The sequence below is a fragment of the Oncorhynchus tshawytscha genome, linkage group LG07, assembly GCF_018296145.1.
Source record: "Oncorhynchus tshawytscha isolate Ot180627B linkage group LG07, Otsh_v2.0, whole genome shotgun sequence".
Taxonomy (NCBI): domain Eukaryota; kingdom Metazoa; phylum Chordata; class Actinopteri; order Salmoniformes; family Salmonidae; genus Oncorhynchus; species Oncorhynchus tshawytscha.
The window spans coordinates 137,216-165,190 of record NC_056435.1 but is presented as its reverse complement, the minus strand read 5'-3'; the positions used below and the strand labels follow the sequence as shown (position 1 = coordinate 165,190).

The 27,975-nt window shown below is 44.7% G+C and overlaps 1 protein-coding gene across 3 annotated transcripts in view; it reads left to right on the top strand.

The window, feature by feature from the left end:
• LOC112267660 (adhesion G-protein coupled receptor G7-like) overlaps window positions 1-27,975 on the top strand; it is a 72,354-nt gene that overhangs the window by 7,176 nt on the left and 37,203 nt on the right. Inside the window, exons 7-17 of one of the 3 annotated variants that reach the window (XM_042323746.1) lie at window positions 1,569-1,702; window positions 2,042-2,155; window positions 2,370-2,539; window positions 2,865-3,017; window positions 17,730-17,842; window positions 18,031-18,362; window positions 18,616-18,697; window positions 19,261-19,419; window positions 19,989-20,148; window positions 20,375-20,518; window positions 23,197-23,375. In XM_042323746.1, the coding sequence (XP_042179680.1) occupies window positions 1,569-1,702; window positions 2,042-2,155; window positions 2,370-2,539; window positions 2,865-3,017; window positions 17,730-17,842; window positions 18,031-18,362; window positions 18,616-18,697; window positions 19,261-19,419; window positions 19,989-20,148; window positions 20,375-20,518; window positions 23,197-23,202 (1,567 nt within the window). In that variant the 3' untranslated portion in view covers window positions 23,203-23,375. Of the gene's footprint in view, window positions 1-1,568; window positions 1,703-2,041; window positions 2,156-2,369; window positions 2,540-2,864; window positions 3,018-17,729; window positions 17,843-18,030; window positions 18,363-18,615; window positions 18,698-19,260; window positions 19,420-19,988; window positions 20,149-20,374; window positions 21,413-23,196; window positions 23,376-27,975 lie in introns of those variants that run through there. The other 2 variants (XM_042323745.1, XM_042323744.1) reach the window with 2 other exon arrangements.

The window sequence follows — 27,975 nt, the reverse complement described above, 5'->3', positions numbered from 1 at the left end:
CAAAATTAGATTTTTTTTCTCCAGAAAATCACATTGTAGAATTTTGAATGAATTTATTTGCAAATTATGGTGGAAAATAAGTATTTGGTCAACAACAAAAGTTTATCTCAATAGTTTGTTATATACCCTTTGTTGGCAATGACAGAGGTCAAACGTTTTCTGTAAGTCTTCACAAGGTTTTCACACACTGTTGCTGGTATTTTGGCCCATTCCTCCATGCAGATCTCCTCTGATGTTGTGATGTTTTGGGGCTGTTGCTGGGCAACACGGACTTTCAACTCCCTCCAAAGATTGTCTATGGGGTTGAGATCTGGAGACTGGCTAAGCCACTCCAGGACCTTGAAATGCTTCTTACGAAGCCACTCCTTCATTGCCCGGGCGGTGTGTTTGGGATCATTGTCATGCTGAAAGACCCAGCCACGTTTCATCTTCAATGCCCTTGCTGATGGAAGGAGGTTTTCACTCAAAATCTCACGATACATGGCCCCATTCATTCTTTCCTTTACACAGATCAGTCGTCCTGGTCCCTTTGCAGAAAAACAGCCCCAAAGCATGATGTTTTCACCCCCATGCTTCACAGTGGGTATGGTGTTCTTTTGATACAACTCAGCATTCTTTGTCCTCCAAACACGACGAGTTGAGTTTTTACCAAAAAGTTATATTTTGGTTTAATCTGACCATATGACATTCTCCCAATCTTCTTCTGGATCATCCAAATGCTCTCTAGAAAACTTCAGACGGGCCTGGATATGTACTGGCTTAAGCAGGGGGACACGTCTGGCACTGCAGGATTTGAGTCACAGGTGGCATAGTGTGTTACTGATGGTAGGCTTTGTTACTTTGGTCCCAGCTCTCTGCAGGTCATTCACTAGGTCCCCCCGTGTGGTTCTGGGATTTTTGCTCACCGTTCTTGTGATCATTTTGACCCCACAGGGTGAGATCTTGCGTGGAGCCTCAGATTGAGGGAGATTATCAGTGGTCTTGTATGTCTTCCATTTCCTAATAATTGCTCCCACAGTTGATTTCTTCAAACCAAGCTGCTTACCTATTTCAGATTCAGTCTTCCCAGCCTGGTGCAGGTCTACAATTTTGTTTTGGGTGTCCTTTGACAGCTCTTTGGTCTTGGCCATAGTGGAGTTTGGAGTGTGACTGTTTGAGGTTGTGGACAGGTGTCTTTTATACTGATAACAAGTTCAAACAGGTGCCATTAATACAGGTAACGAGTGGAGGACAGAGGAGCCTCTTAAAGAAGAAGTTACAGGTCTGTGAGAGCCAGAAATCCTGCTTGTTTGTAGGTGACCAAATACTTATTTTACACCATAATTTGCAAATAAATTCATAAAAAATCCTACAATGTGATTTTCTGGATTTTTTTTCTAATTTTGTCTGTCATAGTTGAAGTGTACATATGATGGAAATTACAGTTCTCTCTCATCTTTTTAAGTGGGTGAACTTGCACAATTGGTGGCTGACTAAATACTTTTTTGCCCCACTGTATGTGTGTATGTGTGCCTCTGTGTGTGCTGCATGTGCATGTAAACTAATGTTTTTCTGTGTTTCTCTCCCAGCCTCACAGAGACCTTGGAGAACTTTTCCCTGGACCAGCACAGTAATGTGTCCTTGGTGGTTCAGCCCAACTTGGCAGTCCAGTCTGTCCAAGTACCAAGTGACTCAGTAGGGATCCAGTTTACTGCTCTGACTGGTGGGTGGGACTGCTAGTGAACCTACAAACTGGCATTTAAAGTGATAGTTTAAATCTGTGTTGACAGACTGAGTAAAACTTCTCAATTTTCAAATGTTTTTCCTCTGATGGTCAATAAGGTTTGGTATGGATTTGATTTGTTGTATTAATGGCTGGAACGGAGCGAATGGAATGGCATAAAACACATGGATGTATTTGATACAATTCCACTTATTCTGCTTCAGCCGTTACCATGAGCCCGTCCCCCCAAATGAATGTGCCACCCACCTACTGTGGTACAGAAGTAACACTATATTGTTCTGCTTTAAATTCCCAAATAAATTGAATCTCCTTCTCCAGGAAGATCTGGTAATTTTGTTGCCAACAGAATTCATCTCAACACCAATACCTCTGAACTGATAGCTGACAAAGGAGGTTCTACCGATGTCCAGATTGTCATGAAATTCCCACCAGGTGAGCGAATGTTGGTATGCAAACATAGTGTATAAACTCAAGCTTCAATTTCCTTGTACTGCTTTCACTGAGAGAGCTTAACTGCTGTTTGTGGTCTCCAAACGTTTAGATTTAGAGTCACTATCGAGATAAGCCCTCAAGGCAAGGTCAAGCTACTCATGTATATGATGTCCTGATATGAACAACAATCTCCCCTCTTTCTCACTCCACTCAGTTTTACGTAGTAAAAACACAAACTACTCCATTGGTTTTGTGCTCTACCAAAACGACCGGTTCTTCAGGTCCAGGGCTTTCAGAGCTTCTTCAGGAACCAGGAGAAGGGTCATCTCTGCTAACCTGGGACAAGTGTCTGGGTTACATGTTGAGATGCTCTTCAAGCCCACAGTAAGATTTATCTTGGAATCAATAAACACATAGTGGTCCAAATTCTCTGGGAAACGTATTGGGAAGTTATTCATTATCTAAGTCACATGTTTTTACACCCCTGATCGAAGTTCTCCATGGATGCTTATCCGCTACAGGGAACATATGTTGTCTTGTACATAATACAATCTATTATAATTGGTATTTCTTCTTTCCCACATTTACTTAAACCTGTTAGTCTTCACAATTGACTTAGATAAAAAAAATTAAAAAAAGATGAGTACTGTGAATGCATGTGTTTTTCTGAAGGATTTACAGTGAGATTGTTTCTGTTCTTACTTCTCAGGCTGTTCCCAACACCTCCCTCTATGACTTTGCCTGCGTGTGGTGGAACTACACGTTGAAAGACTGGAGCACCTTTGGCTGCTACAAAGTCAACCACTCAGAAGACGGCCTACAATGTTTCTGTAATCACACCACTAACTTCGCTGTGCTGATGGTGAGTAGCTAGCTGCCTTCATCTCCCTTTTACTGACCACACTCTGACCTATGGAGGGGTTCCTAGACTTTTTTGAAACATGACCCCATTTTGATAACTGAAGATTCTTGTGACCCAACCATTTTGTAGTGTCTTACCTCTTATTACTAATGGATATAATAAGAAAGTCTCCAAAACAAGGAAGTGAACTGGAGCTTCACATTTGCTAAAGCTAGTTAGTACAAATACGGTGCTCTGTTCTTAAAGGAGGCATCAGTAATTAACAGAACATGACTTTCCTTCTCTTATACAATCAGAGTTACTTTTACCAAACCACAACTGAAACATTTCCCAGAACTTGTTGTTGTTATTTTGCATCTTTTCATTTGAACTTGAACAGTTCATTTTTGTTTGTGTTTGTTTGTTTTTAAGTCCAGTCTGTCTTGTGTCTTCGTTCTGGGTAGCGCCTTGGATTGTCTGGTGTCTTCGTTCTGGGTAGCGCCTTGGATTGTCTGGAGGCTCCTGCACATCCGCAGTGTGTGCTTGGTCCATAATAGTTTCTGCTATAGCAGCACCTTCATCCACACGTTCTCTTCTTTCAGCCTGGGGTCTCTGTACCGTCCCACCGTCCTCTACAGTTCCCTGTGTGTCTCTCCCAGGATCTCTCTGTGCCTGTTCTCTCTACTGCCCCACCGTCCTCTACAGTTCCCTGTGTGTCTCTCCCAGGATCTCTCTGTGCCTGTTCTCTCTACTGCCCCACCGTCCTCTACAGTTCCCTGTGTGTCTGTAGTGGCAAATCGGTTCAAATATGACAACTAAGAACTTTGAATTCAATGATAGACTTTTAATACAACAGTATCTTAAGCCGGAGCGGTCCGCGGAACACACACACTTTTTCAGAGCCCTCCCTCTGAGTTATACACCTACCATATAAGTCCCTCCCATATGCAAATTAAGTTACATCCCAATCCTGCTTGTTCAGCCCAGTAACGCCCACATCTGCTTTCGGCAGATGACAAGACCCTTCCTGTTCCTGCACTTAGCTAAATGCATTATTTCGTTTGTGTACTATCTAGGATCAGCAGACTGTGTCTCCTCAGTTTCTAGCGTGTCCAGCTATACTAAAAATATTATACATTCCTCTATTTTACAGCCCTATGCTTTGGCTCTGTAATTAACTCTGTGTCCCTTTTGTATGTGTCTCTAGTTTTTAGTGTGTTCAGCTGCCCTGGTCGCCTTCACTTCATATGGTTGTCTAAGATCAAACAGACTTGTGTCCCCTGTGATGTGATTGATGCCTGCAATCCATCAGTTGGTCATTTGACTGACCCCGTCCTTAGGCAACCTCTTTGATCCTTGTATGCCCAGCTGGTCTTAAGCGTCTATGTGTCTGCATTTTTAGTGTCCCCTACCCCCATGGCCTTTAACTGCTTCCTGCCCTATACAATAGAAAATGCACTTTAACAGAACAGGAATGAACCCATAAATGTACCTTTTCTCTTTTGTTATCAAATCATGTATATAATTCTCCCACAGTCTCTCCCAGGATCTCTCTGTGCCTGTTCTCTCTACTGCCCCACCGTCCTCTACAGTTCCCTGTGTGTCTCTCCCAGGATCTCTCTGTGCCTGTTCTCTCTACTGCCCCACCGTCCTCTACAGTTCCCTGTGTGTCTCTCCCAGGATCTCTCTGTGCCTGTTCTCTCTACTGCCCCACCGTCCTCTACAGTTCCCTGTGTGTCTCTCCCAGGATCTCTCTGTGCCTGTTCTCTCTACTGCCCCACCGTCCTCTACAGTTCCCTGTGTGTCTCTCCCAGGATCTCTCTGTGCCTGTTCTCTCTACTGCCCCACCGTCCTCTACAGTTCCCTGTGTGTCTCTCCCAGGATCTCTCTGTGCCTGTTCTCTCTACTGCCCCACCGTCCTCTACAGTTCCCTGTGTGTCTCTCCCAGGATCTCTCTGTGCCTGTTCTCTCTACTGCCCCACCGTCCTCTACAGTTCCCTGTGTGTCTCTCCCAGGATCTCTCTGTGCCAGTTCTCTCTACTGCCCCACCGTCCTCTACAGTTCCCTGTGTGTCACTCTCAGGATCTCTCTGTGCCTGTTCTCTCTACTGCCCCACTGTCCTCTACAGTTCCCTGTGTGTCTCTCCCAGGATCTCTCTGTGCCTGTTCTCTCTACTGCCCCACCGTCCTCTACAGTTCCCTGTGTGTCTCTCCCAGGATCTCTCTGTGCCTGTTCTCTCTACTGCCCCACCGTCCTCTACAGTTCCCTGTGTGTCTCTCCCAGGATCTCTCTGTGCCTGTTCTCTCTACTGCCCCACCGTCCTCTACAGTTCCCTGTGTGTCTCTCCCAGGATCTCTCTGTGCCTGTTCTCTCTACTGCCCCACCGTCCTCTACAGTTCCCTGTGTGTCTCTCCCAGGATCTCTCTGTGCCTGTTCTCTCTACTGCCCCACCGTCCTCTACAGTTCCCTGTGTGTCTCTCCCAGGATCTCTCTGTGCCAGTTCTCTCTACTGCCCCACCGTCCTCTACAGTTCCCTGTGTGTCACTCTCAGGATCTCTCTGTGCCTGTTCTCTCTACTGCCCCACTGTCCTCTACAGTTCCCTGTGTGTCTCTCCCAGGATCTCTCTGTGCCTGTTCTCTCTACTGCCCCACCGTCCTCTACAGTTCCCTGTGTGTCTCTCCCAGGATCTCTCTGTGCCTGTTCTCTCTACTGCCCCACCGTCCTCTACAGTTCCCTGTGTGTCTCTCCCAGGATCTCTCTGTGCCTGTTCTCTCTACTGCCCCACCGTCCTCTACAGTTCCCTGTGTGTCTCTCCCAGGATCTCTCTGTGCCTGTTCTCTCTACTGCCCCACCGTCCTCTACAGTTCCCTGTGTGTCTCTCCCAGGATCTCTCTGTGCCTGTTCTCTCTACTGCCCCACTGTCCTCTACAGTTCCCTGTGTGTCTCTCCCAGGATCTCTCTGTGCCTGTTCTCTCTACTGCCCCACCGTCCTCTACAGTTCCCTGTGTGTCTCTCCCAGGATCTCTCTGTGCCTGTTCTCTCTACTGCCCCACCGTCCTCTACAGTTCCCTGTGTGTCACTCAGGATCTCTCTGTGCCTGTTCTCTCTACTGCCCCACCGTCCTCTACAGTTCCCTGTGTGTCTCTCCCAGGATCTCTCTGTGCCTGTTCTCTCTACTGCCCCACCGTCCTCTACAGTTCCCTGTGTGTCTCTCCCAGGATCTCTCTGTGCCTGTTCTCTCTACTGCCCCACCGTCCTCTACAGTTCCCTGTGTGTCACTCAGGATCTCTCTGTGCCTGTTCTCTCTACTGCCCCACCGTCCTCTACAGTTCCCTGTGTGTCTCTCCCAGGATCTCTCTGTGCCTGTTCTCTCTACTGCCCCACCGTCCTCTACAGTTCCCTGTGTGTCTCTCCCAGGATCTCTCTGTGCCTGTTCTCTCTACTGCCCCACTGTCCTCTACAGTTCCCTGTGTGTCTCTCCCAGGATCTCTCTGTGCCAGTTCTCTCTACTGCCCCACCGTTCTCTACAGTTCCCTGTGTGTCTCTCCCAGGATCTCTCTGTGCCAGTTCTCTCTACTGCCCCACCGTTCTCTACAGTTCTCTGTGTGTCACTCCCAGGATCTCTCTGTGCCTGTTCTCTCTACTGCCCCACCGTTCTCTACAGTTCCCTGTGTGTCTCTCCCAGGATCTCTCTGTGCCTGTTCTCTCTACTGCCCCACCGTCCTCTACAGTTCCCTGTGTGTCTCTCCCAGGATCTCTCTGTGCCTGTTCTCTCTACTGCCCCACCGTCCTCTACAGTTCCCTGTGTGTCTCTCCCAGGATCTCTCTGTGCCTGTTCTCTCTACTGCCCCACCGTTCTCTACAGTTCCCTGTGTGTCTCTCCCAGGATCTCTCTGTGCCAGTTCTCTCTACTGCCCCACCGTCCTCTACAGTTCCCTGTGTGTCTCTCCCAGGATCTCTCTGTGCCTGTTCTCTCTACTGCCCCACCGTCCTCTACAGTTCCCTGTGTGTCTCTCCCAGGATCTCTGTGCCTGTTCTCTCTACTGCCCCACCGTCCTCTACAGTTCCCTGTGTGTCTCTCTCAGGATCTCTGTGCCTGTTCTCTCTACTGCCCCACCGTCCTCTACAGTTCCCTGTGTGTCTCTCCCAGGATCTCTGTACCTGTTCTCTCTCGATTGTTGTGCTGTTTTCCGTGGAATTGCATTTGGTCAATGTGATGCCGCCACATTATGTCTGGGCTCACTTGAACCTGGTAAGTTCTGGATCCCATTTGTGCGTGTACATTTCCTTCCCCTTCTGTAATCTCGCACCATCACTTCCTGTACTATTCGGAGATGGCGCTCCCGGCCGACACGAATCTTGAAAACTCATCACTTACAAAAGCTTGCGCTTTGTAGCTTACCAGCTGCAGAGCCAATCCGAAGGGTGTAAAAGTTGTTCTGAGACACTATAGTCTGAGCTGAGGTGGAGGAGTCAGTGCAAAACACCTCTTTCCATTTGAATTGGCATCAACTATAACCAGAAACATGTGCTTTTCAAAGGGTCCGGAATCCACATGAATTGTCTGCAATGGGCTATTCCCATAAGTGGACTGGGACAGGAGCAGGCATGTGAAAGGTTTCCAAACATCCGCTACAGTTCTTCACCATGTTTTCTATCTGTTGATCCAGCCACCAGAAGTGGCTCCTCGTGAGCAGATTTATTTGGACAATTACAACATGCCTTTCATGTAGTTGCTGCAAAAGCTGATATTTGTATTTCTGGGGTATGATGACTCTCAATCCCCACATCAAACATTGAAAGTTACATATGAAACCACAGTTATGTGAGCTATATGGTTCACTCCAATATATTGGTGTCACTCTGTGGCAGAGGGACACATCCGAGGTGAGGATTTACAGATTTACTCCCGTGTACACCTGTCACGGCTGGGGTTCGCCCCTATGTATAGACCCCATGGCCGTGACACACGTTCTCTACATAATTTTTGAGGAGCCTCTAGCACAGTAGAGAATTGTAGTGATCTATATAGCTCACATACGTAACCTTTGTTGTGTTTCACTATATTGGATCACTCCAATATATTGGTATACCCGTACCAGATTTAGTCGGTGCTAGAGGGAGCTGGTCAGCCAGCGGCGAAGTCCCAGCGCGGGACCGAGATGCTGGGTCCGTCAATGAGGAAGGGGTCCCAGCGATGCCAAGGGCCGCTGAACCAACCGCAGAGGGAGGTGCCACATTTATCCGATAGTACATAGCAAAGGAGCAAGAGGAAGCCTAGCTGGCCGCAGCACAGATATCAGCGAGGGGCCGTGCCAGTCGGCTCTCAGTAGAGCCCAGGGCGCAGCCACACCTCGTGTTGAATGTGCCCCCACAGATCCCAGCACTGGCCTGCCAGCCAGGCAGGTATGCTGTCTTAGTCGTGTCCATGATCCAGTGAGAGAGCCTCTGCTTTGATAGTCCAGCCCTCAGGACTCTCTCACCATAGCAGACAAAGAGCTGGTCTGTTGTTCTCACTGACCGTGTCTGCTCCACATAGGCAGCCAGTGCCCTCACAGGGTACAGCATGCCCGGAGGGAGGCCCAGACTCCCCCTCACTGCCGGGGGGTTGTAAGCAGTCAGGATAAAAGGATGTTCGCATACCTGTCTGACAGAACCTTCGGGAGGAATGAAGGGTTGGGGGGGACCCCACCGGGGTCCATCCGGTAGCACTCAGAACTTACCGAAAGAGCATGGTGCTCACCCACCCTCTTCATGGAAGTAATAGCTACCAAGAAAGCCACCTTCATAGAGAGGTGTTTCAGGGAGGAAAACTCCAACAGTTTGAATGGTGGCTTTGCCAAAGCTGCCAAGACTACATCCAGATCCCAGCTCGCCATTGAGCGGGTCCTAGCTAGACGCAGGCGACGAACCTTCTTCATAAACCTGGAGACCAAGGGATGGCGCCCCACTGGCCTGTCCATCCACCCAACATGGCAGGCAGATATGGCAGCCAAATATCCTTTCAGTGTAGAGGCTGCCAAGCCCTCATCCAAGCGAGACTGCAGGTATTGGAGCAGCGTGTTAAAGCAATTCACAACACACACATAGAACAAGCCAGTCGACAAGTTGTGTAAGTTAAATTACAGTTTTTGGCAACAAGAGCCACCACACTAATGGATGTATACGGAGTCGTAGTGTAACGCTAACGAAACACAAGCAAGTACGACAAACCATGGGCGGAAAATACTGATCAACCGCGCGCAGCAAGTGGAGCACTTGTGAGGAGAGGCTGGCCACAGCTGCTCCAGGCTGCAAACAGCCAATGAGTACACTTCAACGCAAGATATTACAGTACACTAACCAGTGACTTACCAAGTGAACTTCATAAAGGTTGTACCTCAAACCATACGGACATCCGCCGAAGAAATGAAATAGAACGTGTGTCACAGCCTTGGGGTCTATATATAGGGGAGGACCCCAGCCATGACACAGTTGTTCACGGAGGTAAATCTGTAAATCCTCACCTCGGATGTGTCCCTCTACTATCATAGCACTCACATTGGTGGCCATGAAGTGCTTTGAAAGGCTGGCAGTGTGGTGCCAGGACAACAACCTCTCCCTCAATGTGAGCAAGACAAAGGAGCTGATCGTGCACTATAGGAAAAGGAGGGCCGAACATTAACATCAACGGGGCTGATTTGGAGCGGGTCGAGACTTTCAAGTTCCTTGGTGTCCACATCACCAATGAACTATTATGGTCCAAACACACCAAGACAGTTGTGAAGAGGGCAAGACAACACCATTTCCACCTCAGGAGAATGAAAGGATTTGGCATGGGTCCCCAGATCCTCAAAGTTCTACAGCTGCACCATCGAGAGCATGGTTGCATCACTGCCTGGTATTTGCCGCATGCAACAAATACAATTTGATTTGATTTGACAGGTACTGCCTCAAGCTGAGAGGTATGAAAAATGTTCACTGCATCCACACTCCTGTGTCTTTCTCTTGTACAGCACAGTCTGTGTAATCCATCTACATTTGTGTGGAGGGATGACTGCATAAACTCAGTGACATTACATATGACCGGCAAGGAACAAGGCGGATCGCTGTAACCTGGATGCTGTCATTGCCGGAATGCCTTTCTTTTGACTGAAAATCAACGGCTGGTGATCCGTAACCATTGTGAAACACTTGCCATATAGGTGTGGAATTTCTTGATGCCCCACACTAGTGCCAGTGCTTCTTTGTCGATTTGTGAGTTTTTCTCTGCATCATTCAACATTCATGACGCAAAGGCCACTAGCCTCTCTGACCCATCTTTCAGTGTGTGTGAAGGATGGCCCCTAAGCCATAAGGGGACGCATCACAAACCAACTTCACTGGCAGTTTGGGGTCGCAATGCATCTGGACATGTTCAGCTGTGATGAGCCGTTTTAAACGCGTTTCCACACTGCTGTCCACTGACATGTCCTATTCTTTTCCAGGAGCTGATTGAGAGGGTCTGGAGTACTGCTGAAAGGTTTGTGAGGAATCTTCTGTAGTAATTGATCAGTAATTGATCAGTCCAGTGAAAGATGTCACTGCAGTCGTGGTGCCTGTACCACTGCATTGATATTTGTCCTGTGTTTTGTGCAATCCATTGCGGTCAATTTCATGTCGACAGAAGACAATCTTGTCTTTGAAGAACTCACACTTCTGTAAGTTTGTCTTCTCAGGACCTCTTCCAGTTTAGCCAGGTGCTCGTAATCTGTGCGTCCTGCTACGATACAGGAACAATGGGTGTGGCCCATTCGCTTCTGTCCACTTTCGTCAGGATTCCTGTATCTTTCAAGCGTTCCATTTCCGCTTCCACCTTTGGTCTCAGGGAGTATGGAACAGATCTGGCTTTGCATAATTTTGGGTTGCGTCATCCCTCAGTACGAGTTTGGCTGTGAAGCCTTTTACTGTTCCCATCTGATCACTGAAAATGGTGACGTATTTCTTCAGCAAGTGTTCCAGTGTTTGAACTGTGCCTTTATTTTTAGGCTGGGATGTGTGGAGCATATTCAAGTCACACCAGTTCAGCTTTATTTTAGACAGCCATTCCCTGCGAACAAATAGGGGGTCAGTTCCAGGCTCCACATACAGCTGTAACTGCTCTGTTTGCTCCCCATAATTCACTCTGTCTTGCAACACCCCCATTGGGCTCAATGTCTCTCCTGAGTAGGGTTTCAACAACACATTTGTTTTCTTCAGCTTGATATCCTTGAAGTGCTCCTTGTAGACAGCCGTGGAAATTATAGACACTGCAGATCCTGTGTCCAGCTCCATTTTGAGGGGTTTGCCTTCAATTTCTGGTGTCACCGATATTGCGCTACTGCAATTGTACCAATGAATTGTTCAACAGAGGAGGTCAGTATTCATGCAACTCAATTGTATCTTTGGTCGCGATTTCCATAACTACAGCAATTTCAACAGCCTTTGCAAAAGTGAGAGCTGATTCTGTGAGCAAATGTTTCTGAATGTGTTTCTTGTTTCAGTCCATAAACAAATCTTTCCCTTAATGTGTCATTTAGGTTCTCTCCAAACTGGCAATGCTCAGACAGTTTCTTCAACTCTGCTAACATATGTACAAACACACTCCCCTCATTCTGGGGTGTCTCTTGAGGAAATGAGAACTTTCTGCGATCAGGAGTGATTTTGCTATATCTCCACAATCTCTGTGAATGTTTTGTTGGAGGGCTTCAGAGAGGCAGTCAGATCTCTTAGCAAACTGTATGTTTTGGGGCCAATAAAACTCAACAGCACTGATACAATGTTGTTTGCAATGAAGTACTGTTCCAGACGTTCAATGTAAGTTGCCTCCTTTTCTTGCGTGTCATCAAACTCGATGCTATATATTCCCTTTACCTCCGGCTCTGCGGGTCTTTGATCTGCAGCCTCATGATCGTCAGCACTCCCCTCGTCATCACTGGTTGCTGGCTGCTGCGCTACATCGTTGAAATGTTCCTCTCTTTCTACGAGCCCCATCTGCATTCGTGATGCACAATGTAGGTAATCATCCTTGTCGCCATTGTAGTGTCTTAGGTCTCATTACTAATGAATATAATAAGAAAGACTGAAAACAAGGAAGTGAACTGGAGCTTCACATTTACTAAAGCTAGTTAGTACAAGTATCAATCATATTTATATATAAAGCCCTTTTTACATCAGCCGATGTCACAAAGTGCTATACAGAAACCCAGCCTAAAACCCCAAACAGAAGGCAATGCAGATGTAGAAGCATGGCGGCTAGTAAAAAAATCTCTAAAAAGTCAGGAACCTAGGAAGAAACCTAGAGAGGAACCAGGCTCTGAGGGGTGGCTAGTCCTCTTCTGGCTGTGCCAGGTGGAGATTATAACAGTACGTGGCCAAGATGTTCAAACGTTCATAGATGATCAGCAGGGTCAAATAATAATAATCACAGTGGTTGTAGAGGGTGCAACAGGTCAGCACCTCAGGAGTAAATGTCAGTTGGCTTTTCATAGCCGATCTTTCAGAGTTCGAGACAGCAGGTGTGGTAGAGAGAGAGAGAGTCAAACAGCAGGTCCGGTGAACAAGTCAGGGTTCCATAGCCACAGGCAGAACAGTTTAAACTGGAGCAGCAGCATGTCCAGGTGGACTGTGGACAAGAAGTCATCAGGCCAGGTAGTTCTGAGGCATGGTCCTAGGGCTCAAGGCCCCCAAGAGAAGAAAAAGAGAGAGACAATGAGAGGGAGCATACTTCACACAGAACACCAGATAAGACAGGAGAAATATTCCAGATATAACAGACTGACCCTAGCTCCCTGACACAAACTATTGCAGGACAGGAGGGGTCGGGAGACACTATGGCCCCATCCGACGATACCCCCGGACAGGGCCAAACAGGCAGGATATAACCCCACCCACTTTGCCAAAGCACAGCCCCAACACTACTAGAGGGATATCTTCAACCACCAACTTCTGTCACGTTCTGGCCCTAGTTCTTGTGTTATTTGTTTGTTTTAGTTGGTCAGGATGTGAGTTGGGTGGGCATTCTATGTTTTGTGTTTCTAGGTCGGTTTTCTGTGCTCGGCCTAGTATGGTTCTCAATCAGAGGCAGGTGTCGTTAGTTGTTTCTGATTGAGAATCAGTTGGGGCGCCACCCAACGTCTTACCTGGGCGAACCCGGCCGAGACATGGGCGCTGGGCAAGCCGGTTGAGGCGTGGAAGCCCTACGAACCGGCAGGTGCATGAGAGCCTGGTGAGCCGGCTGAGGCATGGAAGCCTGACGATCCGGCTGAGGCAAGATGCTGTCGATCCCGCTGCAGAGAGGGAGCCCGAAGATCCGGTGGAGTGTGACGTGGGATGGGAAACCGCTGAGCCAATCGAGGCAAGGCGACCTCTCGAGCCAGCCAGGGCGTGAAAGCCCGACGGGCTGGCTTAGCCACCCCGGGTTCTCTCGGCAGCGGAATCCACCCCGACGTCACCAAAAAAAAAAAAAACTCCTGGACCGGCTGGGCAAACAAGAACTTACGATCCGGCTGAGGCCCAACGTGGGATGGGCGCCATCCGAGCTAACCGGGGCAAGGAAACCTCTCGAGCCAGCTAGGGTGTGGAAGCACGACGAGCTGGCTAGGCACCCCCAGTTCCATCGATGGCGACCCAGAGCGAATGCCACCATACCAACTGGAACACCAGTGCTCCCCGATGCTTCGTGTGTTGACTTCTGCATTCTGTCACATGGAATGATGCTGGAGAGACGAAGCAGGTACGGAGAGGAAAACATTTAATAAATAACAGACATGGAACGAGACAGGAACAGGGACAGCCAACAGGTAACACAAATAAAAGACAATCAATGTGTAAGGGATTTCTTCCATTGACGGAGAGGCGGGCCAAAGCGCAGCGTGGTTATTTTGATTCATGTTTTAATAAATCACTTCACATGAACAAACTAACAAAAACAGGAAACGTGAAAACCCAAAACAGCCCTATCTGGTGCAAAACACAGAGACAGGAACAATCACCCACAAACACACAGTGAAACCCAAGCTACCTAAGTATGATTCTCAATCAGAGACAACTAATGACACCTGCCTCTGATTGAGAACCATACTAGGCCGAAACACAGAAATACCCAAATCATAGAAAAACAAACATAGACTGCCCACCCCAACTCACGCCCTGACCATACTAAATAATGACAAAACAAAGGAAATAAAGGTCAGAACGTGACACAATGCAGAAGCGGGGAACAGAGCTTTGGAACTGACATATATAGGGGAGGTAATAGCAGGTGATGAGTGAGTCCAGGTGAGTCCAATATCGCTGATGCGCGTGACGAGGAATGGCAGGTGTGCATAATGGATAATAGGAGTGCGTGATGCAGGGCAGCCTGGCGCTCTCAAGCGCCGGGGGGGAAGAGTGGGAGCAGACGTGACAAGCAAGCCCATGTAATGCTTTGTAGGTTAGCAGTAAAACCTTGAAATCAGCCCTAGGCTTAACAGGAAGCCAGTATATACGGCCACTAGCGCTGCCGTAATATGAGCACATTTTTTGGTTCTAGTCAGGATTCTAGCAGCCGTATTTAGCACTAACTGAAGTTTATTTACAAGAATAACATAGAGCAACACTGCGCATGACCAAGGGTGCTCCGTTCTTTAAGGGGACATCAGTAATTAGCAGAACATAACACATTAATGTTTTGTAGTAAAATTAAGAGCCAATGTTGACTTTTTTATTTGGAGCTTTGGCAGTCAATTGCAAAACATTCTAACAGTCTTTCTGCTTGTCTTCTCAACTCACCATCACATACATTTGATGTGGGGCTATGAGATCAGAAACATACTATACTTGATGCATGTTGCTTTGGAGCTACTCAAAATCAGGTGGTGTGGTTGCCAGTGTTCACCTCATGTCTGCTGTCACTTCCAACCTGGATCGACATTTGGTTTTAATGCAGATGAGTGCACTAAATCCAGCCTCACACAGTATGAGCTGTCAAGGGGTACCATGAGTTTTAATACTCAGAGGGAGACGGCTGGGTATTTATTCCCTTTGGGTCAGGAACCAAAATGCGTTATCTGCAGCATTCGGTCATATGACGGCTCGATCAGCTTTTCGATGTCACTTCCAGGCATGTCAACTAAGTCAGAATCACACTCAAACGGATTTCTCTCCAGTAAGACATTGTTTCCTCTGAATCTACAGATCCAGTCACTCATCTGCAGAATGTTAGAATATTTTTGTATTTCTCCTGCATGCTTGCGTTCAGTTCGTTCAGTTTCCCTAATATGACAGTTACATAGGCAGTGAGACACATTTATTTTCATTACACAGAAAGTCAACTAAGTCTGTTTTTCTGCCCACCATTCAAATCCTATGGAATATGTTTTCGTCAGTATAGTCACGCAGCACGCTGAGCATCCTTTGTGCTGTTTCATGCTCGAGAATCGTAAGACAGAACAATATGTCCTTGTGAATAGCATCCCCGACATGTAGCAAACAAAAGTAAATGAACGGGCATCTCGGCCCTCACAACAAATGTCCATTTGGAATGCTGAGGAGTTTTTTAGTGGTTCAGTCAGTTTCCTATTGATTGCTAGCTATAGCATCAATTCCTAGTTTTACAGTGTTATCTGACAAAGGTATTGATGTGAGTTTCTGTGTCTCCCCACACCTTGTTTTCACCATATCTATTGTTGCGGTAATATATCTGAAATAGTGTGCGGTTTCATACAGTAGTGGGCCTTGCCATTCACCATGGGAATAGGTTGACCACATGTCCCAGATTGTGCGGGACAGTCCTGCATTTTGGACCAACCAAACAATCCTGCATTTTGGACCAACCAAACAATCACGTCCCACATTTTATCAACAAATTCAAACACCACCACCAATTTAGAAAAAACCCCGTCTTTGTCCCGTATTTCAGTCAGACATTCCAACCTGTCTCTTGCAGTCCTGTTGCGCTATGATATACCTGTATATCATAAGGATGTGGTAGCCTACAGCCATGGTGATGTCAAAGACTTTTCTCCAATCAGTGTTGAGATCTGATAATCTGCTCAGCACAAGATGAGACCTAGCCTATCATCAACCAATATTTCTCAAAATCTTTCGGACTAAATTCCAGCAAACTTGGAGAGGACATTTAGACCTCTTAACTACTTCAAAAAGTTTCTGATGAAGAGCTAGAAAAGTAAGTAAATAGCCATATTAGACTGAAAGATATAAGCATAGCAGTGGGAAGTAGGGTGCTGAGGGTGCAGCACCTACTGAAAAATTTGAGAATAATAATAAATATTTTCACAACAATAGTGCATTGGGCCTTTACTAGTCTTGTATTAGTAACTTACAGTCACGTCAAAAAATTGCAGCCGAAACAACAGAAAAGTAGCTGCATTTGCATTTGTTTAAGCTGTTTTCTAGTGATATTTATTTGGATGCAATTTCGCCTGGCATAGAAAATGTGCTCACTAGTCAGGACACTGTTACTTAAAGGAGCTAGCCAACAACAACACAGCTAACACAATCACTTCAAACTGAAGCTGGAAAGACTGCAAATTAGCTGCCCTTTGTTTTGTTTGACCTTTTATCAATTGGCATTTATTGGTATATATCCCAAAAAAATGATGTCATCTGATTCATGATTTCAACTGGCTGAGAAACGTCGCCTCCCTGTCAAATCTACAATGTAGAAAACAAAATGTTACCATAAAAGAAATGTGAGATAAAATCTAGATGCTTATATAGTGGAGATCAAGTTTATACATTAACTGGCTGGGCTGATGAGATAGTGGATTGAGATGTCAGATGGAACAGAATAAATAGGCATTTTAACGTCATAGATTTAGTTGGTGATAACTTGTGGAATAGACACCGACTGGAAGGCAGTTTTAACCAATCAGCATCCATTGTATAAAAAAGCTGAATCAATGTCTTGGAAGATCACATATTTATTACTTAGTGTTCTACATAACAGAATCAAATATAATAGCGTAGTATAACGTTACTGTTACAGTGAAAACACCACCTCATGAGATTTAGGATGGTTAGCTGAATAGTCCCCCAAAATGATCATGCAGCCAAACCTCAACAGAGCACACGCCACTAGGCAGAATGTGCTTTGATTGAAAAAAATTCAGGAAGGCTATATAGTTTAACACCATCTGCTCTAGTTTGTGCATGAAACAGTAACTCAATAAGATCTAAATGCATATTCTCATGAATCTGATTGAGATCAAACGATTGGCAGTCAGACACAGTTTGGACATTTCACTGGCAAAACATGAAGAATTATCATTTTGAAGTTAGGTACAGGATAGGTAACACTGTCCCGCAAATCCTCCTGTTGGCCTTCATTTTTGTATTTTAAATGTGGTCACCTTAAGTGGGAATGATTCAAGTGCAGCGGTCAAGTGCGGCCTTTTCCCACGATCTAAGGGCGCTCCCTGGTTGAATTTTATATTTTAGATTTGAATCATTTTCTTTTTGATTTTTAAGGTTATCCACATGACAGTGATTTTGAGAAACAAAGACACTCATTTTTAAATATATATATATATTTTTTGCAGGATTTTGGATATTCTCCTGCGACTCCATTTTCATATTAGGTGACCCCACATGGGGTTGTGACCCCTAGTGTTGGAACTGCTGACGTATGGTTTACCACAGCATATCCAGGTCAGATGAGGGTGATGACTTTATACAGTATGACTGTGACAGAAACTTAGTGTTGAAATGTATTTTTTCTTTTCTTTCTACAGTCGTTCAGGAAGGATTTTAAATACACTGAAGCGCTAAACTGGATCACCATATTGGGATGCTCCATGTCCACCATAGGGTTGAGTTTAACAATAACATTCCAGATCGCAACCAGGTAAGATCCTACAGGGTTCCAGAACCAATTCATAATATTGGGTGCTTCTCAACAGTGTAAAGAAGCCCTTTGTCTGATCCAACAGGACTTGATAGGTGAAATCATTATAAAACCCACTATTAATGAACCAATACATCCACATATACTGTAACTTACCTAACATATTGTTGTCTGTCTCCTGTCCCCAGGAAATCACGCAAAACCAACCCAACGGTCCTCTTAGTGAGTGTCTGCATGTGTCTCCTGATCTTCACCCTGCTCTTCATGTTGGGAGTGGACAACCCTCATAAACAGCTGGACAAACCTGAAATACAGGAGGACAACGTTCTCCCCCCGTCCGACAAACACACAGAGCAGGACAGGGGGCCCTGTACTGCAGTGGCAGTCCTGCTGCAGTACTTCCTGTTGGGGACATTCACCTGGAACACGCTGTACGCCACACATGTCTTCCTGATGATCAGAAACAGCCTGGCCACCAGCCCGTCACACTTCACAGCCTATACCATGGCCATCGGATGGGGTAGGACAGCATGGAGAAAAATACATTATTTTGTTGTTTCAGAAGCTATGACTGGCATTAGCCCTGGGCTCCTTGGACCAAAACTAATGCTAGGTGATATTTTCAGGCTCTAATATGCCTGAAATAGTACTTAAAAGCAACTTGTATAGTGATGTTATGTCTTTAGAGGATGTACTGTATGTGTAGTGTCTATACTCTGTATATGGCTGCATGCAAATCTACAAGACAATAACAACATCATTCTCTCCTTTAGGACTGCCTGCGGTTGTGGTGGCCGTCACCTTAGGAATTAGTTACAGAGTGGATGATCCACTGGGTTACAGGCAGGAGGAATTGTGAGTCAATACTACTACTGTACTACTACTGGACTACTTCTCTGTACTGTATTGTACTATACTATGCTGTACTATATTATACTGCACTGTTGTGTACTGTGCTGTGCTGTTCTATACTATACCTTACTGTACTGTACTATACTACCAGTATTACACCTACTGTGTACTGTGTACTGTGCTGTGCTGTTCTATACTATACCTTACTCTACTGTGCTATACTACCAGTATTACACCTGAGTACTGTGCTGTACTGCAATTTACTTCCTCTTCAGTGGTTATTGTATAATAGGTTCAATTTAAATGAAAGTGGGGCAATTGCTTCATAACATGTTATAACTCATGCTGTTAAAGGTTATCCCTCTCAATGTTCGTATGCATGTTTGTAATGCATGCTAATAATTGGCCAACAGCAATATAAAAAGTTCAAACATAAGTTATAAAAAGAATGTTCTATTTTGTTCAAAGGTTTCGTGTTTACTTTATACCACGTTACTCAAATAACAGGTGTTCTGTTTTGTCTGTCACATTGTCCCACTCTCTAACTCATTAATTTGACCTCTCAGCTGCTGGCTTGCTGCCCTCGATCCAACGGGGAACTTTGACTTCAAGCTGCCAATGTTTTGGGGGTTCCTGATACCTGTGGCATTCATGCTTATGTTCAACACAGTGGTGTTGATATGTTTTGCAGTTACAACGTGCAAGACCAACCCACATTTAACCAGGTAACATTAATTGGGGCATTTTGGAGGCACAAAGTATAAAGTTGTAGTCATTAAGATGTCTTGATTTAAATGCCTACTAATGAGCCTATTGATGTTTTATTGTCTTTCCATTAAAAGCTTGTAATAAATAAATAATAAATTATTCTTTATTATTAATTGTCGTTAGTAAGCAAATCATTAATTGTAGTGGTCACCACGGCTCTAACCCACTCAGTCAATGTAAGCATACTGTTCTTCTACCACATCATTACAGCAGTCTATTACAGCAGTCTATTACAGCAGTCTATTACAGCACTCTATTACAGCAGTCTATTACAGCAGTCTATTACAGCAGTCTATTACAGCAGTCTATTACAGCATTCTAGTACAGCAGTCTATTACAGCAGTCTATTACAGCACTCTATTACAGCAGTCTATTACAGCAGTCTATTACAGCAGTCTATTACAGCAGTCTATTACAGCAGTCTATTACAGCAGTCTATTACAGCAGTATATTACAGCAGTCTATTACAGCAGTCTATTACAGCAGTCTATTATAGCACTCTAAGTATGTTGGTTATGTTTCCCAGTACAAGACACACATCGATGAAGAAGAAGTTCCTCAGTAGCTTCTCTCTGGCTGTGGTGCTCGGTCTCTCCTGGATCCTGGGCTATCTGTTGCTCATTACACAGAACCAGACCATGTACACCATACTCAACATCTCCTTCTGTGTTCTCACCACCACTCAGGTAGTAAATGTATGCACTCACTACTGTAAGTCTGCTAAATGACTCAAATGTAAACTAGAAATACTTGTGTCTATTGTACCACAGAACCAGACATGATTTACAATTAGACACCTACTAAACATAAATAAATTGAGCTGGTCTTTATGGAAACGCTACCTTTTGTTTGTCCTTGTGTGTTCCTGAAAATACTTGTTAATGTCTTTGTGTTTGTGTTTTCGCTTCACAGGGCTTGCAGATTTTCATTCTGTTCACAGCAAGAACATCAATTGTCAAGAAAATGATGGCAGATGCTTTGAAATCTGTCTCTAGTGTTGAGATCCCACTTCACATCAAGAGGTTCAGTCTATGGCAAGACGAGCACAGAGAAAAGGTTGAATCATACACACAGCTGGACACTGATCTGTCAACACATTAACCCTTTAACTGCCACATCATTTTTCTTCTGAAAAATATGTGTATTTAGCCTTAATATAGGCCATAAATAATTTGTTTTTGATTGCTAACATCTCAACCAGCCTGTTCAGTTGCCCAACTAGGTTAAACTAGTTATGTATTGGATTTTACATATGCTTTTTAAATCATCTGAAAATGGTACGTTAATTAAAGTCATGTCTGCTTCAGTTACTTATAATGGAAGACAGGCCAAGATAAAGGATGACTGATATCAAATATGAATACAATATGATATATTTGTGTCAATATGTGAGTATTCAAATATATATACATTCATATTTACTGTTTATATGTTCATAATACCTGTAAAGTTACATGTCCTGAAAACATTTGTGAAACAAATTGAACAGGCAGATTGTAAATACTGATATGAATATTAAAAAATATTTATATTTGCACAGACAAAAAAATCCCACAACAATATTTCTCCATTCTCCATATTAGCTAGCGTTGTCTAAATAGCATTCCTTTAATGGGCAAATCAACCGCCTGGTAGAGCATATTTTTCAAGAGTTCCTCAAATTAATAAATAACATAAAATATTAGTAATTTTATGATTCCAAAAATTATATTTTAGAGTTCACCAACATTGTAGAGTCATGTAATATGTAAAGGAGTGCGTGACTGGCTGCAGAGAAGTCAGGCGCAGGAGAGCGGATGGGTAGCAAATGGAGCCCCTTATTGAGGCAAACAAAACACGGTACTCAGAAAACTAAACACACACGGGTTACAATAACCCGGCGCAAACCAGCCTGGAGTACACATACATTTACATATAACAATTCCACACACAGACATGGGGGGAAACAGAGGGTTATATGCAATATGAGTGATGAGGGGATGCAAACCAGGTGTGTGGGAAAACAAGACAAAACAAATGGAAAATTAAAGGTGGATCAGCGATGGCTAGAAGACCAGTGACGTCGACTGCCGAACGCCGCCCGAACAAGGAGAGGGACCGACCTCGGCGGAAGTCGTGACAATATATCCCATTTTATACACAATTAGTACTGGAAATGTGTGATTAATCAGGTTCAGTTTTGCTCACGTTCACGTCTTGGTTTTTAACCATATTTGAATGTATGTGTAAAAATCTATAGGAGTCCAATAATGAAAACCACATGATCATTTTACTAAATGGCATGACAAAATATGGTAAACAAAAGTGATATTTATTTGAATTTACATTTGGTTGTCAGCCACTCAGTTGAGCTGCCGCTTAAAGGGTTCATTTCCAACTTGTTACTCACAGATTGATTGGCTGCAAGTTCAACCTCTGTCAATGTCTCATAGACCTCCATTATTGCCTATAGTAATACACACATCATTTATATATATCAAAAGTGTTATTGCCCAATAATGTTTTGGCTATGTACATGTTGGTAAATTGACATTGTTGGGTTGGGAAACCAAGACAGGCTGAGTCTGGGATGCACAACCAGGTCAAGCTGGAAGAAAGCAGATCCAAAGGAGTGATGTGGTGCAGAGGGAGATATGAAACACTGAGGAAGAAAGCAAGCGTGTCAGAGGGAGGTATGAATGGCTGAGGAAGAAAGCAGGGAGGTATGAAACACTGAAGAAGAAAGCAAGCGGGTCAGACGGAGGTATGAAAGGCTAAGGAAGAAAGCAGGCATGTCAGAGGGAGGGATGAAACACTGAGGAAGAAAGCAAGCGTGTCAGAGGGAGGTATGAAAGGCTGAGGAAGAAAGCAGGGAGGTATGAAACACTGAGGAAGAAAGCAAGTGTGTCAGAGGGAGGTATGAAAGGCTAAGGAAGAAAGCAGGCATGTCAGAGGAAGGGATGAAAGGCTGAGGAAGAAAGCAGGCATGTCAGAGGGAGGTATGAATGGCTGAGGAAGAAGCAGGGAGGTATGAAACACTGAAGAAGAAAGCAAGCGGGTCAGAGGGAGGTATGAATGGCTGAGGAAGAAAGCAGGGAGGTATGAAACACTGAGGAAGAAAGCAAGCGTGTCAGAGGGAGGTATGAATGGCTGAGGAAGCAAGCAGGGAGGTATGAAACACTGAAGAAGAAAGCAAGCGTGTCAGAGGGAGGTATGAAAGGCTGAGGAAGAAAGCAGGCATGTCAGAGGGAGGTATGAAAGGCTGAGGAAGAAAGCAGGGAGGTATGAAACACTTAGGAGGAAAGCAAGCGTGTCAGAGGGAGGTATGAAAGGCTGAGGAAGAAAGCAGACATGTCAGAGGGAGGTATGAAAGGCTGAGGAAGAAAGCAGGCATGTCAGAGGGAGGTATGAAAGGCTGAGGAAGAAAGCAGGCATGTCAGAGGGAGGTATGAAAGGCTGAGGAAGAAAGCAAGCATGTCAGAGGGAGGTATGAAAGGCTGAGGAAGAAAGCAGGCATGTCAAGGTTGTAGCCATAAAAAAACACAGCAGCTGGACATGCTGGGGGAGCGTGAGAGAGTGGTCACTCACCTGGAACATGGAAGGGCAGTGGATTAAGTTTCTGCTTTGCTCTGTGTACAATGTTTTTCCCACACCAACAAACTTTCACACGTGGGGGTTGGCAGACAGCCCAGACAGCTGCACGCTATGTGGACAACCAGCCGATCTGAAGCATATGCTTTCCTTCTTCCGCGCAGGTCTGACCAATGGAAAATGCAGGTGGCGGCATGACCAAATACTGACACAACTGGCCAGGGGACTGAAGCAAGCAAGGAGAAAGCTGAAACATCTGACCCAGTTCTCCTCGTCGTGTTTGGAGGACAAAGAATGCTGAGTTGCATCCAAAGAACACCATACCTACTGTGAAGCATGGGGGTGGAAACATCAAACTTTTGGGCTGTTTTTCTGCAAAGGGACCAGGACGACTGATCCGTGTAAAGGAAAGAATGAATGGGGCCATGTATCGTGAGATTTTGAGTGAAAACCTCCTTCCATCAGCAAGGGCATTGAAGATGAAACGTGGCTGGGTCTTTCAGCATGACAATGATCCCAAACACACCGCCCAGGCAACGAAGGAGTGGCTTCGTAAGAAGCATTTCAAGGTCCTGGAGTGGCCTAGCCAGTCTCCAGATCTCAACCCCATAGAAAATCTTTGGAGGGAGTTGAAAGTCCGTGTTGCCCAGCAACTGCCCCAAAACATCACTGCTCTAGAGGAGATCTGCGTGGAGAAATGGGCCAAAATACCAGCAACAGTGTGTGAAAACATTGTGAAGACTTACAGAAAATGTTTGACATCTGTCATTGCCAACAAAGGGTATATAACAAAGTATTGCGATAAACTTTTGTTATTGACCAAATAGTTATTTTCCACCATAATTTGCAAATAAATTCATTAAAAATCCTACAATGTGATTTTCTGGATTTTTTTTCTCATTTTGTCTGTCATAGTTGAAGTGTACCTATGATGAAAATTACAGGCCTCTCTCGTCTTTTTAAGTGGGAGACCTTGCATAATTGGTTGCTGACTAAATACTTTTTTGCCCCACTGTATATTTGAACGGGGTATGGTAATAGGTGCCAGGCAAGAACTGCAATGCTGCTGGGTTTTTCATGCTCAACGGTTTCCTGTGGGTAAAGAATGGTTCACCACACAAAGGACATACAGCCAACTTGACATAGCTGTGGGAAGCATTGGAGTCAACATGGACCAGCATCCCTTTCGACACCTTGTAGAGTCCATGCCCTGACGAGTTGAGGCTGTTCTGAGGGCAGAAGTGTGTGGAAGTGCAACTCAACATCAGGAAGGTGTTCCTAATGATTGGTATACTCAGTGTATGATGCTGTTGTTAAGAGTCTTCTGTGATTGAGAATTATGTTGGAAAATTGCTTTCAATTCAGATGTGCAAAAATCTATGATGCATTTAACTTATCAAATGATTATTACCAATATATGACCTTACTTTTTTAGTTTGGTTTATAATCAATGATTGACTGATGTTTTCTCTGTTTGCTGCGAGGGATAAAATCACATCAATCAAATCAAATTTATTTATATAGCCCTTCGTACATCAGCCGATATCTCAAAGTGCTGTACAGAAACCCAGCCTAAAACCCCAAACAGCAAGCAATGCAGGTGTAGAAGCACGGTGGCTAGGAAAAACTCCCTAGAAAGGCCAAAACCTAGGAAGAAACCTAGAGAGGAACCAGGCTATGTGGGGTGGCCAGTCCTCTTCTGGCTGTGCCGGGTGGAGATTATAACAGAACATGGCCAAGATGTTCAAATGTTCATAAATGACCAGCATGGTCGTATAATAATAAGGCAGAACAGTTGAAACTGGAGCAGCAGCACGGTCAGATGGACTGGGGACAGCAAGGAGTCATCATGTCAGGTAGTCCTGGGGCATGGTCCTAGAGCTCAGGTCCTCTGAGAGAGAGAAAGAAAGAGAGAATTAGAGAGAGCATATGTGGGGTGGCCAGTCCTCTTCTGGCTGTGCCGGGTGGAGATTATAAGAGAACATGGCCAAGATGTTCAAATGTTCATAAATGACCAGCATGGTTGAATAATAATAAGGCAGAACAGTTGAAACTGGAGCAGCAGCACGGCCAGGTGGACTGTGGACAGCAAGGAGTCATCATGTCAGGTAGTCCTGGGGCATGGTCCTAGGGCTCAGGTCCTCCGAGAGAGAGAAAGAAAGAGAGAAGGAGAGAATTAGAGAACGCACACTTAGATTCACACAGGACACCGAACAGGACAGGAGAAGTACTCCAGATATAACAAACTGACCCTAGCCCCCCGAGACATAAACTACTGCAGCATAAATACTGGAGGCTGAGACAGGAAGACATTGTTTCAGACTTTTATCCAAACACGTTCGATTTACTGTTAAGCCATTGTTTACACACTGTGAATAGACTGTCAGGTCTCAGACACAGTTGATAACAGAGTAGCCTTTGCTATCAACCGTTTATTGGCAGTGATAATGACTTCTTTCTCTCATAAACGACAGTAGAAAACATTTCTACACTGATGCAGACACAATGAAACTGGAACAGCATGGGTCATCTCCTATGTTTATAGCAACTGGCACTATGTTCCCTTGTTTATGTGGTTAACTGAGTTAATTCTCTTTTTTAAAGTCTCTTTATCACAGGGGAATCTCACCACATCCTCTGCTATTCCAACCACCATTGACATAACTACCCCAACTACTACTGCTCCTATAACCTCTGACACTCCAACTAGTGCTCCTCCAACTAATGACACTCCAACTACTGATACGCCAACTACTGACCTTCCAACTACTGCAACTACCGGCACTCCAACTACCGGCACACCAACTACGACACACCAACTACCAACACTCCAACTATTGACACTCCAACTGCTGACACGCCGATTACTTCCATTCCAACTACTGAATACCCTAACAGAGAGAATACAGTAGACGGCATCTGTCAAAGCAGTGATTTAGGACCTATTTTATGGGTCACGTGGTTACGCCCATATACGTACATCCTGTCCTTCCGTTCTCACGGTATCGAGTGAGTGTTTATTTAACCAGATAGTGCATCTGTTTATGTTAAAGCTTAAAGCTGTTATGATGATTGATGTGTAGTGACCTCGTTGAACTGTGGAATGTGTTTGAACATTTCAAAGAGTATGGCCCCCTGTTGTAGTTAACTTAGGGCCTGGCTGTTGTATATGAAACAGTAATGTCCGGGGTATTGGGCAGCTGGAGTATTAGTAAGTGCTGTGAACACTACGAGCGACCTCGATAAACCCCAGAACACTAAAAAAGAAATTAAAATTAACCCCAGAACACTAAATAAGAAGTTAAAATAAACCCAGAACACCAAAGAAGAAATTAAACATGTTTCCTAGACAAATTGTAGGTGTACTGTGTTCCTCGTGTCAAGAACACAATGACAAAACCATCAAAGACATTGTTTGGGATGCCCCTGATTGTTTTAATGGAGTGTTAGATATGAGTGACGACCATATGGGTTACGTTTTCCAACCGGACGATTCAACTGTGAAGATTTTCACAAACAGCGGCCACAGCACCTTTTTCAGACAAAAGCCTGTAGTTTTACTCCTGCACTGCGGATGAGAGAATGGCTTAAGATACGGCTTGCGCTATGCCAGATCGAACAGGTTCTGAGTGGGACAATCCTGCCTGGGTACGCACTGGAAGAGGAAGTCTGCGAGCAAGATGATTTGAAAGCCATAAGAATCTTTTTAGTGTCGTATCGTCCCGACTCCAAAGTGACAATTTTAGGTTGTTCCGAATTCAATAGTTCCAATGCAACCAAATCAGTTAGTTCATATGTATTTTCAAAAGCCTGCACGGAGGTCAACTACTAACTGTCTTTAGCTTTAGGTGTGAGGTTATCATACGTTCCTTAACATGATGAAACAACTGGAACATATTTTCCAACATCGTGAACAATTACGCCAATGGGCGCTTCTATCCTTAAGACAGACCCAGGGCCTAATGGCAAGACGGTTGATCTATCCAGGGAAAGAAAACATCCGGAACCTGGGCCTAAAGACAAGACGGTTGATCTATCCAGGGAAAGAAAACATCCGGAACCTGGATGGAGCGGGATATCGTGCGGGGAAGAGACCTTGTCTGAACCGGTCAGACGCTGAAGATGGAGATTTAGAGACGGATGGATGTGTTGGTTGACCACAGAGCCTCCCCTTTTTCTGTAAGAAAGGGATAGTAAAATTGTTTAACTAATTATAACATGTTTAAAAGGTCTGTACGTGTTAAAAGGTATGTGTGTGTGTCTCTGCAATTGTGTTTGAAACAATTCGACATTAGGGGGTCATTTGCACATAGGGTTCTCAAAACAAAACATTTTTCCCGAGCATCTCATTTACCTTCAAGGAGGTTGAAATATCAGGCTCTCTCTGTCTGTGTACCTCAAAAGGTGTGTTAGTATGTATTTTGTGTGTGTGTGTGTGTGTGTGTCTGCATTTGTTGGAAATAATATATTATATTCGATTGTGTGTGCGTTAGGTAGTTTGTGGGAATTGTTTGATATTAAATGTTAGATATTACTGCACTGTTGGAACTCTCTCTCTCTCTCCCCCTCTCCCCTCCCTCCTCCTAATAAGGTTTCCTCAAACATTAGACAGTTGGTATATTTGGTTTTTGCAGATATTCTAAAAGTGGAGGACATCGAATTTTCCTGTATGTTTTTATGTCAAATGTATGTATTTTTTAAAGTTAAAATGTATCTATTTTGTATAACTATATTTTTAATATTATTTATACCAGCTATAGGATACCCGACATTTACCCAGCTGCTACCGGGAATAATTGATTTGGATCATCCAACATTAGATGTTATAACTGTTCCAGATGGATATTCTGAGGAACAAACGAAGGCTGTTTTTTCTTTACGCAGCCCTATGCCCTCAAGCTATTTTTGACGTAAGTCCAAAAATAAAATGCGTAATAATCTTT